The sequence below is a fragment of the Oncorhynchus gorbuscha genome, linkage group LG19, assembly GCF_021184085.1.
Source record: "Oncorhynchus gorbuscha isolate QuinsamMale2020 ecotype Even-year linkage group LG19, OgorEven_v1.0, whole genome shotgun sequence".
Classification (NCBI taxonomy): domain Eukaryota; kingdom Metazoa; phylum Chordata; class Actinopteri; order Salmoniformes; family Salmonidae; genus Oncorhynchus; species Oncorhynchus gorbuscha.
In genome coordinates this window covers 8,694,573-8,711,799 of record NC_060191.1, presented here as the reverse complement: position 1 = coordinate 8,711,799, position 17,227 = coordinate 8,694,573, and the positions used below count along the sequence as shown (strand labels likewise).

The 17,227-nt window shown below is 41.9% G+C and overlaps 3 protein-coding genes across 6 annotated transcripts; all 3 read right to left on the bottom strand.

The window, feature by feature from the left end:
- Window positions 1-2,445: 2,445 nt before the first annotated feature.
- Window positions 2,446-4,219, bottom strand: LOC124005967 (zinc finger protein 90-like). Its single transcript, XM_046315610.1, has 4 exons — window positions 4,204-4,219; window positions 3,507-4,109; window positions 2,974-3,243; window positions 2,446-2,708 (listed from the first exon to the last, which is right to left on the bottom strand). The coding sequence occupies exons 1-4, from the start codon at window positions 4,217-4,219 to the stop codon at window positions 2,446-2,448; spliced, it is 1,152 nt and encodes a 383-aa protein (XP_046171566.1).
- A 1,257-nt stretch (window positions 4,220-5,476) lies between these two features.
- On the bottom strand, window positions 5,477-13,504 carry si:dkeyp-84f3.9 (zinc finger protein 782). Of its 3 annotated transcripts, XM_046314561.1 has the most exons (5): window positions 13,254-13,504; window positions 11,350-11,469; window positions 10,746-10,920; window positions 10,463-10,595; window positions 7,875-10,244 (listed from the first exon to the last, which is right to left on the bottom strand). In XM_046314561.1, exons 4-5 carry the CDS (start codon window positions 10,541-10,543, stop codon window positions 8,991-8,993), a joined length of 1,335 nt encoding a protein of 444 aa, XP_046170517.1. In that variant the 5' UTR covers window positions 10,544-10,595; window positions 10,746-10,920; window positions 11,350-11,469; window positions 13,254-13,504; the 3' UTR covers window positions 7,875-8,990. The 3 variants fall into 3 exon arrangements, with proteins under 3 accessions (XP_046170518.1, XP_046170517.1, XP_046170516.1); XM_046314560.1 differs by lacking the exon at window positions 11,350-11,469; XM_046314562.1 differs by lacking the exons at window positions 10,463-10,595; window positions 11,350-11,469 and having other exon boundaries at window positions 5,477-10,244.
- Window positions 13,505-14,013: 509 nt separating this feature from the next.
- On the bottom strand, window positions 14,014-16,606 carry LOC124005371. Of its 2 annotated transcripts, none has more exons than XM_046314565.1 (2): window positions 16,477-16,606; window positions 14,014-15,827 (listed from the first exon to the last, which is right to left on the bottom strand). In XM_046314565.1, exon 2 carries the CDS (start codon window positions 15,771-15,773, stop codon window positions 14,622-14,624), a length of 1,152 nt encoding a protein of 383 aa, XP_046170521.1. In that variant the 5' UTR covers window positions 15,774-15,827; window positions 16,477-16,606; the 3' UTR covers window positions 14,014-14,621. The 2 variants fall into 2 exon arrangements, with proteins under 2 accessions (XP_046170521.1, XP_046170520.1); XM_046314564.1 differs by having other exon boundaries at window positions 16,303-16,508.
- Window positions 16,607-17,227: the final 621 nt, after the last annotated feature.

The following is a 17,227-nucleotide window of genomic DNA, read 5'->3' as shown; positions in this document are numbered from 1 at the left end:
CAACTTTAGAACATTATATAGACAGGTGTGTGCCTTTCAAAGTAATGTCCAATCAATTGAATTTTCCACAGGTGGACTCCAAACAAGTTGTAGAAACATCTCAAGGATGATCAATGGAAACAGGATGCACCGGAGCTCAATTTTGAATCTCATAGCAAAGGGTCTGAATACTTATTTACATAAGGCATTTCTGTTTAATTTTTAAAAAATTCTAAAAACTTGTTTTTGCTTTATGGGGTATTGTGTGTAGATTGCTGAGGATAAGTTATTTTTAAATCCATTTTAGAATAAGGCTGTACCGTTACAACATGTGGAAAAAGTCAAGGGGTCTGAATACTTTCCCGAAGGTACTGTACACTAAATAACATATGTGTGAAATTTGTTTTGATTTATAATGGACCATTATCATGCAACTGTCTCGAAACAGGGGCAGCGGGGAAAAAACCATGTCATCTATGCACTTAAATAGTGAACGGAGGACGCTTTTCTCATGGTTCATTTTCATTCTAGCCAGATAGGCTATACTCCTGTTTCAAATAGAAGCAATGAGCTTAATATTAGGAGTTGATAAATAAATATAGTATGCCTAGCCTATAGAAAGCTGATGGGATCCTCCTCTTTTTAATAGAGGCTATCACTCTGTTTTCTCAATTGCATAGCCTATAGAAATGTTGCACAACATGAGCTCATGGGCTCTCATTAAGTGTTTGATTAGATTTTTGATCACATTTGCATTGATGTCAGAGTGATAGAGAGACAATAGAGTGCCAGGCAGTTAGCAAGTTTGGTATGCTACTAATGACCATCAGCAGCATCAGAGCTTGGAGAAGCCTTATTTCCGTGACTAAATGGTCACGTGGAATTTGACTGCCCTCATGACATGTGTGCCTGTAATACTGTCACCTTGTCAGAACTAATTGCAACCCTCACTACCGAGTTCCAAACTGCCTCTGCAAGCAACGTCAGCACAATAACTGTTGGTTGAGAGCTTCATGAAATGGGTTTCCATGGCCGAGCAACCGTACACAAGCCTAAGATCACCATGCGCAATGTCACACGTCGGCTGGAGAGGTGTAAAGCTCGCCGCTATTGGACTTTGGAGGAGTGGAAACACATTCTATGGAGTGATAAATCACGCTTCACCATCTGGTAGTCAGATCTATGAATCTGGGTTTGGCGGATGCCAGGAGAATGCTACCTGCCCCAATGCATAGTGCCAACTGTAAAGTTTGGTGGAGGAGGAAGAAAGTTTTTTCATGGTTTGCGCTAGGCCCCTTAGTTAAAGTGAAGGGAAATCTTAACGCTACAGCATACAATGACATTCTAGACGATTCGGTGCTTCCAATTTTGTGGCAACAGTTTGGAGAAGGCCCTTTCCTGTTTCAGCATGACAATGCCACCGTCCAAAAGCGAGGTCCATACAGAAATGGTATGTTGAGATCGGTGTGGAAGAACTTGACTGGTCTGCATAGAGCCTTGACCTCAACCCCATCGAACACTTTTGGGATGAAATAGAACACCGACTGCGAGCCAGGCATAATCGCCAACATCAGTGCCCGACCTCACTAAATGCACGTGGCTGAATGGAAGCAAATACACACAGCAATGTTCCAACTACTAATGGAAAGCCTACCCAGAAGAGTGGAGACTGTTATAGCAGCGAAGAGGGAACCAATTCCATATTCATGCCCATGATTTTGGAATGAGATGTTTGATGAGCAGGTGTACCCATACTTTTGTTCATGTAGTTTACATGTCGTAGTACAAACATTATTGCTATCAAAATTATCAAAAGCTAGTTTGGTCTGTTATCATCCTATCTTTATTCATGGCACAGGTGAATAACTATTCTTTTTTATGTGAATCTCTAATAAATATGGTCATGCTTTTATTTTGAAAACTACTCCATTTTGACACGGGTGCTTTCAAGTTGTTAGGGCCAGGACAATACCAGTATCGTGGCAGAAACAAAACACAAAGTGGATTTAACTTCTTTGGGGAAACAGCCTTGAAGTTGGAAACAAACATCGTTATGTTTTCATCCAGAATCACATGTATTTATTTTCAAAGCTATAGCTTAGAAAATAAAAGGACCAAAGAGTCAAGTCTGGCGTTTTCATTTTTGGCATGGGAAAAAAAATATTGCAATACTGGTATCGTCACAGCCCTAAAAGAGATATTAATTCAAAATAGATTTTGGGAAGATTCTGTTTCTTGTTAGAGAAAGTTGGCATAAGGGTTGACACTAAGACCTACAATGAAATTATAGGATAAATCTCATAAGTGACATGTCATTTCTTCATCAAACAACTTTATAAATAGTTAGTCAAGGCACTCCTGGAAAACAATCATATATATATATATATATATATATATATATAGATCACTCCAACTTGCCTCTTGTCCTCTTCATCTTGGTATCTATGCTCCCAGAACCATCCTCTCTCAGCTGGCGTGTGCCTCGGTGCAGTGTTTGGTCAGGGTGCTCTCCTGTATGAATCTCTCTCCACAGGAGGAGCAGCGATAGGGTCGTAATTGACCCCTGGCAGGTCTAGAAGTCAGGTAGGCATTCCCTGGTGAAGTAGGTGTCGACAGGGATGGGGGGTGCTTGGCCGTCATGTGACGTTCCCAGGTTCGAGGGTCATTGAAGATGATATGACAGTGCTCACAGCTCGTTGGACCAGCTCTGTTTTTTTCATTGTCCACACCTGAAATACCAAGCCGACACGATGAAAGATCTGTTGATGTGTCCTTGAGCAAGACAGTTAACCCCTATTTGCTCCAGGGGCGCTGTACTACTATGGCTGACCATATAAAAAAACTAACATTTCACTGCACCTATTCGGTGTGTGACAATAGAAACATTGTAATTTTTTTAAATGACACAAAAAATGTATAATTATAAAACGTGAAAACTGAAAGAAATATTAAGTACATAAAGTACTATTAAAAACATTCAAATATTCTATATACCCTCAGCCTCTCCTCCGTCTGTGCTTTCTTGGACAGAGTCTTCTGGGCCAGTGGGGGGCAGACTCCACTTGCTGTGGGTGCGTTGGTGAGCTGAGAGCAGGCGGGAGGAGGAGAATGTACGGTCGCAGACACAGCAGGCAAACACTGTGCGACCTCTGAGATGTCTCTCATACTCTACTGGGTGCTTGAAGCGTAAATGCCTCTCTTCTGTCTCTGCATCCTGAAAGGTCATGAAACACTGGTGGCACTGAGGAGACTGGGGAGGCTGAGCTAGGGGAAGAGAAAGCTAATTAGACACGGTTAGGAGAACCAGTGGATACACAATGATGTGGTGATTTGCTGCAAAGAGGAAAGATTGTCAAATACAGGTAAATATTGAGTCATTGAAAAGAGAAAATAACAAGATACATATCATATCTAGATCAGAATAATCGGTTTTAAGACACCAGTTCACAGAATTCCAAGTACCTTGCAAATGAGAGGTGAATCCATAGCCTAAACAAGAGGAAATACTAATAAAGAACCAGCCTTACCTGAAACTCTGGTTGAATCATTAGAGATTACTGCAGTGCTTCCCTGCTCTTCCTCTCTCACCGCACTGTCCTCCTCATCCTTCCAGTTCCTCTCCTCTCCATGCTGTCTCTCCCGGTGGCTTCTGAGTGCCGTCAAGTTACAGAAGCTCTGGCTGCAGTCATGGCACTGCTGTCGTTCAGCCACAGTCCCGCGGCGGCGGGAGTGTGAGCGCTTGTGGGAGGACAGCTTGCGCAGGCTCTTGAGCGTCCGTCCACAGACCCCACAGACGTACTGGGACTGGCCCATGTGACTGCGCTTGTGCATGATGAAGGCTGTGGGGCGGAGGAAGCGGTCGCCACACACTGGGCACCGGAACTCCAGTTTGACCTTGTGGCCGTGGGCGACCCCGTCCTCCCCCGCGATGCCAGTACAACAGTGTCCCGTCAGCTGCCAGGAGGAACTGAAGCAGCGCTGACACAGTCTGCAGCACCAACTGGAGTCTGACCCAGAGACATCCTCAGTCTCAACAGCAGCCCAGAACCTCTCTTCGGTCTTTCCCTTCCTCCTCTTTTTCTCCTCCTCTGCTTCTTCCAGGGTGTCGGTTTCCTCAGGGAGTTGGTCAGCTTGGAGCTGGAGTTGAAGTACGACCGTGATTTAGTGGGATTGCAGGAGCAAAGAAAGTAAATGTGTTGAAAATCAAGGTTGAAAATAAGAGACTAATATATTGTATCATGTTGTAAAATGATCAATACTACAATTCCGTTTCTGTGCCAGTGTTGGCTTGCAGGCTCCTAAACCCTTATTTGGACCCACCTGTAGTGCCTTGTTCTAGGCCCTCTTCTTGCTCCTGTTTGATGAGTGTGTCAGATGACAGTGGACCATTGGACATCTGCTCCATATGGTCTTCTTCCTCTTGTTTAACGATGACCATCAGCATGTCACCATTCAATGTCGCTCCTTTACCACATACTGTCTCCATCCTATTGTATTCTTTGAGATTAGTAGGCACATCAATAGGGTATGATGGAAAAGAAATGGCTTGAACATTTGGTCTTGATTGCTAAGGCTTATTATAAACTGTCAGCTGTAGAACCATACTCTAGTCACAGATCAGACTACTTTACAAAATATGGTTATATAAAACATGTGTAATTTCTTCAGTTTATAGCCTACGCAGTAAATATAACATATTTAGGTCAAAACAGAACACCTAATTTGTACAAGATATCATGGCCAGAACCTGGCTGTGACCGTCAATGACCTCAAATTCCGTCGCCTACCTTGGCTGCTCCTCAAGATTCAATGGATCCTCTGTCCCTTGCGGTTTAATGCACGGGTATAAAATAATTCAAAGATACCGGTAAACAACATCTCTTGTTTGCAGTAGAATAAAAATATTTGCATTATAACTAAATTATAGGCATGTTCTCCATGTTTGATGTCAACCTGTGCGCATCCGATGGTGGGATTGTGAAGAACATTTTTTTTCACCCCAATGTTTTGACCGTGGCGTGACTGATTTACTGCCGCCCATTTGGACCACGCCCCATTCTGTCGTCTGCAACCGTAAAAAACTATTAGCGGCGCCTCACCATTAAAATAAAGCTTTATCACAATTTCACACTACACATAAGGGCGCAAAAAAACACAATCGCTGAATAGTAATTACATTTAATACATTTTTTAATTAGTCTCACATATGTCTTCAAATTAAAATGTAGTCCATAACACATCAATCTGATTTCAAAGTTAAACTCTTGAAAAATGTTAAATCTTACATTGACTCCCATCATCTGGGGAAAGTTAGTTTGTTCTCCACAGTGAGCAAACGACATTACCATTCAATACTTCCATGAGAACAGTGCCTTCAAAAGGGCATTCTACAACAAAATAATTATAACCAGAAAGTGAATCCCACATGACATGTGTCCAGTTGGCCTACATATGTACTTGTGCTAGGCTATATATCTGAAATTAAATAAGCACAACATTAGAAAGGTGGCTTTTATTTTTATCTGACACAATAACTGAGTGGAACTAGAAATTAAAATATACAGTATGTAAACAGCTGTCAGTTCATCAGCAACAGAACAAGTACTGCTTTTCTAAACAAAATAACTTTCTGTAAACATGAGGGAATGTAGGCCTATTAGGTAACACAACTAGAGTATTGGCAGTGAAAATATTTTTCTTGCATAAGTTACAAATCAACACTTAAACATAGAATAAATGACTAACTTGCAAAATATGAGGTTTCTAATTTTCTTTTAAATAAATGGACAAAATAAAAATGTATGTTAATCACTTGTATTGGCAGGCTAAATTACAACATTATTTTTCATCAGTTGAGAATCAGAGTCTGACAGTAAGAGGTTAACAATGACAAAAAGAGGTATGACAATGTTCCATGATCAAGCATAGTAATTTACACTCAAACTTCCATTGAAAAATAGATTAGGCCATGATCTGTCCTCGTCTCAAAACCTGCTACAGCTACTCAAATGTATAAAAGCACTGACCATTTTTTCAGATTAAAGGACACCAGACAAAGAAAAATAAAATACTGACAAACTTAAAATTGATCATAGTGTAAGTAAATCAAATAACAACCTAAAGTAATCAGCTTCCCTAATGACCAACAAGCAACCAGAGTAACAATCTCCATTCAACAGAATATTCACTCAAACACAACAACCCCTTATGTGTTAAAAATGCCGCTTTTGTTAGTTGACCTATAAGCCATTTCTAAACTGATAAACCTCTGAGAAAGAGATGGGAGGATAACGTGCCTTTGTGTTAGAAAAAGGTCCCTCATTTTCACTTCTTACACCTCTCCCCTTGCATGCTGCAAATAATGCTCATAGAGTTGTGAGACAGCAGGAAACTGAACACCACACTCCGCACAATCCAAACCTCTCATTGTCACCTTGTCCTCCTTGGCTCTAGCAGCACGTTTAGTCACATTCCCATAAATTCTACTCTGCTTCCTGTTTACATTCCCATCTTTTCTGTCAGGGTTTGGAATGGTCTCTACCTGTGAGTACAGTGGTGATAGAGGGCTTGTGAGCAGCTGGGTGGAGTCATATAACTGGAGGCCTGGTTGGAAACCTGGGTGTTGCATTGGGGGAGGCACAGGTATAAGGGGTGACAGTGAATGTAGTAGGTCTGAATGATTGGAAAAGTAATGAAGGAGATGTGAACCTCGTGGGTGGTTTGCTTGTAGAGGCGGAGAAGGGTAGTAGGTATGGTGGAGTTCCTGATGGGAGTGTGTTACGCCACTGTTCATGTGAGGGTCAAATCCATTCACGTTGGAAGGTACATCATGTTCATGTGTCGAGGGAGAGTAATCATAGCAGTCGTCCTGTATCCACATACTGTGGTCACCTGGTGAGGAATGGCAAAGCTGATGATTGAAAAGCAAATCTAGTGTCCTGAAGCTGGTGTTACACTCCTCACATTGATAAGGCAGGCACTGCTGCTGGTCAAGTCCTTGGAGAGTTTTGTTTGGTCTCTCATCGATCCACTGGTACTCAGGGTGTTCTCGCAGCATGTGCTGCTTGTAGGGCCCAACGAAGCGGAAACCTTGGAGACACTTTGGACATGAGAACCGTCCTAGTTTCTGTCTGTGGATTCGCTGGTGAAGCCAAAGCTTTTTCCAGCTTTCCAGGGTCTTTCCACAGCAGTCACAGGTGTAGCTCTGACTGTGGGCATGAGTTAGCATGTGGGCTCGGAGTCTTCCTGTGTGTCTGAAAAGTCTTCCACAACGTGGGCATAAGTACTTCCTCGGGTCAGATTTACGATCTAGACTGTTCAACTTTGATACAAGGGGGGTGAGATTGTTTGTGGGTATAATGCATGTTTGAAAGGGGCGCAGAGTTGTAGCAATGGCTTTATTGGGATGTGTTTGTGAAGACAGATGACCACTTTGTTTTTGTTGCGGGTAGGTTCACAGTTCAGCAACGAGGCAGAGGAAGCTGAACTCTGTCCAAGGTTCTGAAATGGTTGACTATCAGCAGCTGCAGGAAATACTAATTGGGTGACTGGTGAATGACTCTTGACACTTGGTTGCTGCGAGCTTTGCTGATTAGGGGCTCTAGGTTTCCAAATCCTAAATTCAGATTTGGATGTCATCTTCTCCCCCCTAACTTTGGTGCAATATTGGTGGTGCTCTTCAAATTCTGACATCACACTAAACAGCTGGTCACAGAATAAACAGCGAAAGAGCTTCACACCAGCATGGGTTTTCAGGTGGGTTTTGTACTGACGCCTCTGAACAAATCTCTCTTCGCAGATGTGGCATGTAAAAGATATGAAAGGCTTCTTCCGGGTCCCTCTGTCATTACTCTCCCTCAGACCCTTGCAGGGATGTTTTTTTGCAGACGACAACTGAGTGAAACTCTTTCCACACCATGTGCAGTTGTAAGGCTTAATGGACCAGTGTGTCACCTCATGAATACGAATTGATGAGCGATTACTAAAGGCTTTCCCACATACTTTACAGATATATGGTTTTTCCCCAGTGTGCATACGTATATGAACCTGCAGACCAGACCAAAAGGGAAATACTTTCCCACAAATGTGGCATTTGAGTATCCCCCCCTTTCCCCTTTTTCTCCTTTCTTTCAGAGAAACAAGGGGTGTATGAGTGGCCTCATTTCTGTTATCCTTCATTTTACTTTCAGACTCTGAGTCCTGGTTCGGGTTCTGCGAGTGCCACTTGCAATGAGCAAGCAATTCCTCTGAATTACTGAACTTCATTTTGCAATAAGGACACTTCAGAGGCTGACAGCGCTTGTTATGTTTCTTGACATGACTTTTTAAGTTGGATAGCTGGGCAAAGTCTTGGTCACAATCAATGCACTTATAGGGCCTTTCGCCTGTATGAGTGCGTAGATGGACGGTATATACAGACACAAAATCAAAATGGCGTCCACAGTACTCACACGTTTTCCCTGTGCCTTTTGGTCTCCCTTTTGGTCGACCCCTAGCCTTCAGGACAACTGCTTGTTGGGTTATATTCAGTTTCATCGCCTACACCATCTCTCTCTTTCTTGATTTTTTTACTTGTAAATTCTTCACCTTGTACGACATCTGATTTAAAAAGGACTCATGCGACATAGTTTCTAATATGTTTACATCAGTGACGATAGGATTTTGGTGACTCTCAGGCAAATCTTTAAATCCTTCATCTGTTGACTTACTTCCATTTGAAAAGCTGTCATTTGTGTTGCCCTCATACTCCCAAGCTGACTCGCCACAGTCCATCTCCTTTCCAACATCGACCTGCTTTGACATGGTGTCTGGATCTCCCTGTGAGGTCACACGTTGGAGTCTACCTCTAGCATCAATACACCTTTTCCTCTTTCCTTTTTTGTATTTAGTTTTTCCAAAAACAAACCGGGATCGCTTTCTGGGAGCAGTGCCAGCAGTTCCTTTGCGTTTGTCAACTTTGAGTGGCTTTTTGAATTCAGTGCCATCACAACTAGTATTACAGGCCTCAACCTTCACACTGGTGTCAGTTTGGCATTGAAAAGACATGAGACAATTTGACTGTGCCAGGGAATTAAAATCCCCAGCTCTATTTCAATATCCTCACACTTCACATTAGAGATCATGTCAGCAGTCCCACTTGACCTACCACCTCTCTGAGAATCAACGCGACTAAGCGACACAGACACATGCCTTGCTATATAATCTGAACGCTCAGTCTCAATCTTCTGATGTTGTGGTGTAATATCCTGAGAATTCACAGATGCTGTAATAGAACATGATTTTCTCTGTGATTTTCTCTGTGCTAATGCAAACTGCCTCACGAGTGTTGTTTTCTTTGGTGGTCGTCCTACTCTGTGTTTAGGCTCAACAGGAGTTTCCTCAGGCTGAGGACCAATGTTTCCTCTCTTTTCAGATAGCATCTCATCAGGTTCCTTTTTAATTACCATTTTTTCTTCTGTTACATGGGATTGTTGCACTGAAATAGTGTTCATGGTTCTTCCTGGTCGTTTCTTGGTCGACCCCTTTGGTCGTCCCCTTTTCCTTTTTGGTTCCAAGGGTGAGATAGCCACAGGGCTGGATTCAGCTGGTTGATGGTCTTGGGGGGACGAGTCAAGAACAGACACCGCTGTATTGCTTGGTTCACAGTTCAGAGGTATTGCTTTTGTTTCAATAGCTCTGAGAGACATGTCATCCCTGTTTTCTACACAGTTTGTAGTAAAAGAAATAGCATTCGCTCTGTCAGACATTGTTTCACTCCAATCCTTTGATTCTGCAGTGCTCAGATGAGAAGAACTCTCCTCTGTTTGTAGCACAGTATGCAGCATCTTTGCCTTCTTGTGAGGGCGACCACGTTTCCTAACAACGTCTACCGCTGCTGGCCTTGTTACACCCACCAGCTCTTTTGTGATACAGTTCAATGTTTGCTCACTCCCAGTAAGTGATAAATGCACTTCAGGATTAGCACTTTCATATTGAGATCTAGCATGACCAGTAGCAGGTGAATTAACATGCATTTTCTCCATATTTGCCTGAGTCTTTGTGAGCTTTCTTCTGTGATTAATGTCACCAGAGTTGACCTTTCTGGAATTAGGATGGACAACCGAAACCGGGGTACCTGGTAGTGACCGTGTGTCAGAGGGTTCAGCTACCACTTTGTTCTGTTGGCTTTTACTTTCTCTCTGTAGTTGGAGTCTTTGTAAGGGCTCCTTCATTGGGGGCATGTTATGGCAGTTGTCTATCTCCTTGTTGATCTTCTCTTCAGATGGCTGTAAAAAATATATATATTAAAAAAGGGTATAACGCATTAATACTTTTCTTTTGCGCCAGTCTGTTTTCATAATCAAACATAGAAACAGCCAAACACAGCACATATTGCACAAATATATGGGTATATTGTATCAGATATACAGTTCTAGACATGAAAATACCCTGAAGGGGGACACATTAGAACAGTAGCGTCTCCATTGCCAGTATCAGCAGTTACCGGTTTCTCGTTAGTCAGGGCAGGCAAGGGTTTAGGAGGGTTGCTATGGGCAGCAGATAAGGCTGACTGTTTCCTCATCATTGACTCCTCTACTGAAGGAAATTTTACTTCCCATGTCAGTCAGTCTCTTGCTCTGTGTTTTCAAACCAAACATAGGGAAGAGGTGAATTCTCATTAAATCTAGATTCAGGATGGAGTTTTTCTAGCCTCTGGGATACAAGTAACAAGACGCTACTTTTTCCAACATACATTAGTGACTTTCTTATGCTATTTTAATACTTACTGTCTTTATTTTTAGGCAGGCCCTCTTGCGGGACTGATGAGGAAAAGATAAATGTTCAACGTAGATCCTCCAATAACAGCCCAGGCAAGAACAATCATCCAGCTTTTGTTCAAACCATGAGTCTCCTCTTCCACCACAAACTAGCCAGGTAACCCCCACTACTGTCCCCAGGTACCTAAACAGAAGAAACAGAGGTTTGAGTCACACGATTCTACATCATAACATTGAAAACTGCCTTGGTTTAACGAACTAACGGTCATGTTATGTTGTATTTTGAGTTTACTTCCCCTTTGCACGCAGAAATGTTAGTCTTTCTTGGGCCCCTAACAACACAATCCCCCACCCCGGGGGGGGCCCTGGCAAGAATGGCCAAGAACACCCCTTCTATAGATTGGGACAAGACAGGGATGGGGCTGTGCCACTGACTTGAATTAATTTTTTATATCTTTTTAATCATAATTTAACAACCATACACCACTGGTCCCACTACATTTTGCATCTGTATTTTCTCACCAGATTTAGCAGGCGGTGCAACATTTTATCCCCATGCTGTCATTCAAATTGTCTCACCAAACATCAGCTTACATGCATCTCACATACTCACACACGGATGTAGTGTTGTTCTGTTGGGTTTAAATGTTGCACCTTGTGTCTTCCATGTCTTGAATCAAATTGATATGTTGTAGGCACCACAACCCATTGAGGCTGTCTGACATCCAGTGATCTAATCGAAGTGAAAAGAACTAGCTATGGGAATTCCCAAATCAAATCTATTCCTCTTGTCTCTGTAGGCAGCTAGCTACAGTGCTTTCAGAAAGTATTTATACCCCTCGACTTTCACATTTTCTTCTATTACAGCTGGAATTCAAAATTTTTAAAATGCTCACCCTTCTACACCCCATACTGACAAAGCGAAAACATGTTTATTGAAAATGTTTTTACATTTATTGAAAATTAAATACTGAAATATCTAATTTACATAATTATTCACACGCCTGAGCAAATACATATTAGAATCACCTTTGGAAGCGATTAAAACTGTGAGTCTTTCTGGGTAAGTCTCTGAGACATGTGACAAACTCGTTCCACGGAGGGCCAAAAGCCTGCAGGTTTTCACTCTTCCTTGATTGATGAATTAAGGTCACAGATTAATAAGGAGCTCCTCTCACCTGGTTGTCGAGGACTTAATTGAAAGTTTAAAAAACAAAATCCAGCAGGCACTAGGACCTCCATGTGAATGAGCTTGACTCACCTGCTTGAAGAACTTCGCACAGCTGGATTGTACAATATTTACACGTTCTTAAAATAATTATTCAGGCTCTGACATCTGACAAGATGATTGTTGATCAATGTTAGTCTATTTAAAGTCTTGCCATATATTTTGCAGACGATTTAAGTCAAACTGTAACTAGGCCACTCAGGAACATTCAATGTCATCTTGATAATCAACTCGTGTAGATTTGGCCTTGTATTTAAGGTTATTGTTCTTCTGAAAGATGAATTTGTCTCCCAGTGTCTGTTGGAAAGCAGACTGAACCAGGATTTCCTCTGGGATTTTGCCTGTGCTTAACTCTATTCCATTTATTTTTTTAACATACAAAAAAAACTATAGTCCTTGCCAGTGGCAAGCATACACATAACATGATGCAGCTACCACCATGTTTAAAAATATGAAGAGTGGTACTCAGTGATGTATTGGATTTGCCCCAAACATAACACTGTATTTGGGACATAAAGTAAATTTCTTTGCCACATTTTGTGCAGTTTTACTTTAGTGCCTTATTGCAAACAGGATGCATGTTTGGAATATATTCTGTACACTCTCATTTATGTTAATATTGACGAGTAACTTACAATGTTGACCCAATCACAGCAATTATACTCTGTTTTAATGTCACCATGGGCCTCATGTTGAAATCTCTGAGCAGTTTCCTTCCTCTCCGGCAACTGAGTTATGAAGGACTCCTGTCTCTTTGTAATGACTGGGTGTATTGATACACCATCCAGTGTTAATGAATAACTTCACAATTTTTACCCATCTACCAATAGATGAGGTTGTCATTCAAAAAATTTTAAACATTATTTTACAGAGTGAGTCCATGCAACTTGTGACTTAAGCACATTTTAACTCTTGAACGTATTTAGGCTTTCCATAACGTGGTTGATTACTTGACTAAAGACATTTCAGGTTTTCATTTAATTAATTTGTAAAAATGTCTAAGAACATAATTCCACTTTGACATTATGGGGTATTGTGTAAGTCTGTGACAAAATCTCAATTTAATACATTTTAAATGTAGGATATAACACAACAAAATGTGGAAAAAGTCAGGGGTGTGAACACTTTCTGAAGGCACGGTATGTAGCTGTGTCAACTAACGTCAGCTGTAGCGAAATTCTGCAGGTAGGCCGACATGTTGGAAAACATGCTCTAAATCCAGTTAGCTAGCTAAAGAAACATGCACGCAATAGCTAGATCTGTTTTATGTAAAACTCGCAGTTACTCACCCCAAAATGTGTTAGTGCAAACTTGTTCTCGATTCACCAGTTAGATAGCTGTCGACATGATGAAAGCTAGCTAGCTAATGTCAACATACCGTTTTGTAGTCCAAACCCGACAAAATATCAATATTTATAAATAATGCATTGCACATAACATGTATGTTTTCGCCAACGTTCAGATACAGTGGTGTGTGCCATAATTTTAAATGTTCGCTTATTGTATTCGTGATTCAATTGTTTTTTTCTCCTCACTCAACATCCGGTAGCCCGGAAATGGTGTCGCGATGCCAGCCTACCTCATCAAAGATGGACAACAGGGTAAAAAAATAAAATAATATTTACCCAAAAACTGTGTGCAGTGATGATAAAATTCTCATGAGATGGCAAAATATTCTACGACGACGAACCCCTATTTTTGTATGCTATGTGCATTCACAAGTGACAAACTATGTCAGAGAGCTATCCCAAGCAATCAGTGCATATATTATCTACATATCCATCATGCTCTCTTGGCAGAGGCTATAACAGACCCTGACTTGTAAAACAACTAACCAAAATCTAAAACTGTCTCTTACCTTAAAACCTACCTCTAACCGTAACCTAATTTAAGTAATTCTGGAGAAAAATAAATGTTTTGCAGATCAGGAGTGTCCTTATAACCTTTTCCAGCTATCACTTATGGCTGCTGCTATTGCTTTGGTTCCTGAAATATGGAGAACACAGATTATTACACTTTAGTTGCTACAAAAGAAAGGGAGAGAGCGGAAACAAAACAATATTTTATTCCAAGACCACAGAAATGGCTAGAAAGAACCAACATGTTCTTATGATATGGCCAATACTGCTTATACCACATTTTCAGTAAAGCTACTGTAAAAAACAAGCGCATTTTCAAAAGACAAACTATCATACAATGTTTGTGGTTATCTGAACCATACAGACTGATTTGATACTGCATATGTAACATTTTCAATGTCATGACAAACACACTGAAAAATAAAATCAAGGTAAAAAATAAAATCTAGGCTACTGACAGATTAGTTGTAAATTGAGTAATTAGATAAGAGTTAAGCCGCTACCTTACAAAAAGGGACCATACCCATAACCCATAGAAGATGTTTATGTCCGTGGCAGATGCAGAGGGTTCACATTGGGAATGCTTTTTGCACTGTTCATGTCTGTAGTACTGGGAGGGAAGAGGTTAATTGTTGGTATAACAGCTGACCTGGTTTGGTGAAGGAGCTTTTATGCCACATTCACGTGCTAGTCGGAACTAGGAAACACGGACATTTCCGATTTACTAACTGGTTTTTAATACACATGCTGTGTTCAACCAGTTAGCAAGTCGGAAATTTCAGAGTTTCCTAGTTCCGACTAGCACGAAAACGCATCCTCAATCACAAAACAGTCATCATCCGAAACCTCAGTTTTTACAGAAACGGCAGACAACCCTGTGCCCCTATCCGGGCCTACTGCTTTGTGGTCGTATACAGTTACATTCGTTGAAGTTTGAATGTTGAACGCCAGCTCCTTGTCACCATTGCTTTGAGGCAAGGAGTATGGGCTGGTCCCCTCCCCTTTTCTGTGACCATTGAGCTGCTTGCCAGACATCAGACCTAGTTCCTGTGCAAAAAATGACGCCGCCATTGTGCAACGGTGCCTCTCGAGCAGCTTGACAGTTTGGAAGGGCTCCTGACACACTCTACACTTCAAGTATTTTGTTCCAGAAGTCCCTGGAATGGGCTGCTGTGAGACCATATGCATCCCTAGCTGCAGCTCCCCACTGAACGGGTCCGGACACGGCTGACGCTGGACAACCTTCTTAGCATACCCCGCGGGCTGTTTCCTGTTACTCAGCACTGTGGCAGTGGTGAATCTGGTTTCAGGAGTTGCCCGATATGATCCACACTGGTGGTGGCCAGGCTGTGGTGACTTATTGTTACTGAGCAGGAGAACCCCGCACCGCAGGCAGCCATGGACTTTATTTCTTGCATGAGTGTTGTGGTGCCATACGAGTAAGTCTTTTGTTGCAAAGCCCAGTTCACAGTAGGCACACCTGTAGGGCTTTGTCCTTCCAAACTTGCGCAGGGTCTCCACCAACACCACTGGCTGGAATTGGTGCCAGAGGTCTGTAGTTGGGGCACTTGGACCAGGTGGAGGCTTTGTAGCTCGTGGAATAGGGGCCGATAGCATCGGAGTCGGTCCAGGCTTAGCCCAGCTTCCCTGCCCCGCCGTCAATACCAGCCTCGAAAGCTGCTCCTTGTACTCTCTCTCCCTCTGATATTGTTCCTTCTTTATGGTGCTATAATTAATTACAGTGTGGCCTGGTTCATGTAACCCACTGTGGTCCATCATATCAACATACATGGAGAACTCTGTTCCACAGGAGCAGATGAAACCAGCCGCAGGACAAAAGTGGTCATGAAATGACGTTTGGTCTGGAAAGACCCTTTCACAACTAAAGCAAAAAGGGGGTCCACCATCACCAAGCTCCCTTTCCCCTTTCATATAGTTCCGCTTTTGCATCTTGACCTGTCCTCAATGTGATGATTCATGTAGAATAGGGTCTCTCTGGAGTGTCTGAGGTAACAGAAAGGACATTATTTCAGAAAGCCTGTTCAACTGTACTGATTTGAAATTATATATCCACAGGGAAGTATTGCATAAAAAGCAGGGCACATAATTCAGCAAGGTAGCTGTAGGGCGTGCTAGCCTTGAGACTTACGCTAACTTGTTAAGTAGTGTGATATTGATAAATTCACTATGTAGCTAACACCTTGGTCGTAAATCACTATGAAACGCCGCCACCCAAAGACCGGCGCTGGCCCACATTTGGGGGTCTTTGTTTCTTGGACCAGTGGGGTGTTCAAAAGCTTAAACCCAATTTGCAGACTAAAGCTGAATAGTACATCGACACAAGTAATTACATTTGACATATATACCTAACTATATTGATAGCTAGCCAGTCAGCCTAGGAAATGTTTGTTAGTATAGCTATAGCGTTAGCTACCCATTGCCAAAACATAGCTAGCCTAGCTAACGTTAGCAGCATTACCTTACACCGGCGAGTCACTGCTGTCCACGTTCATATTACTGCCATCGATCATCTAAAATTCTGACATTTGTAACTTTGCTATAATATTGCTACGTAGCTTTATTCATATTTCATAACCTTATAGGCTGAATTTTGGAACGCATCCGCGGCAGCGAGGTGGAAAATACAACTTACTTCGTTTCGTTGGCGGGTAAACTTCCCAATGCAGTATAACACTGCCGCCTGTCGGGTTGGAGTATGCAAGTTGATTAGTTGAGTCAAAGACAAAGAGGCGAAGCGAGAGGGTTTACTCCGCCCAAAATCTGTCCACAGAACATGAATTATTAAAGAGAGGAGTTTTTGTATGGGGTCAATGAGTATCGAATTTAATCAAGATAAACAATGAATAGCTGTTTTGATACGTGAGGTTTATTTGATCTAATAGAAGTTTCGTAATGCTTAGGTTGTAAAAAGCGTACTGATATAAGCGTGACGCACGGGACATCCCGGCAACTACGGAGTCATCCTTCGTGTAATTTGACTGTTTATTTATGAAGCAAGCGTAGCATTGAATACAGGCGGTTGAACAGCAACACCCCTAATTGAATATTCAAAATTATATTAAAATTACGAGTTGTAATCCACCAATCCAAAGAATAGACGGGAGTTTGACAGGCCCCTGTTCCACTGTGGACAAATAATCCCATTGTCAAGGCGGAGACAAGCATCGTGTCATTATATCCAGTATCTCTGGTTGAGTCTGGTAATGAATGAAGGGAAGAGGGGAGCTAGCCTAATACAAACCTATTTTTAAATTCCGTTTCGCAACAAAGAATGTACATTCGCGAGATCATGATGGTTTGCACAACGCTAAGAAAGCAAATATTGGAAAAATGCTCAATTATCAACATATTTATCACACATGCAATCCTAAAAACTACGTTTT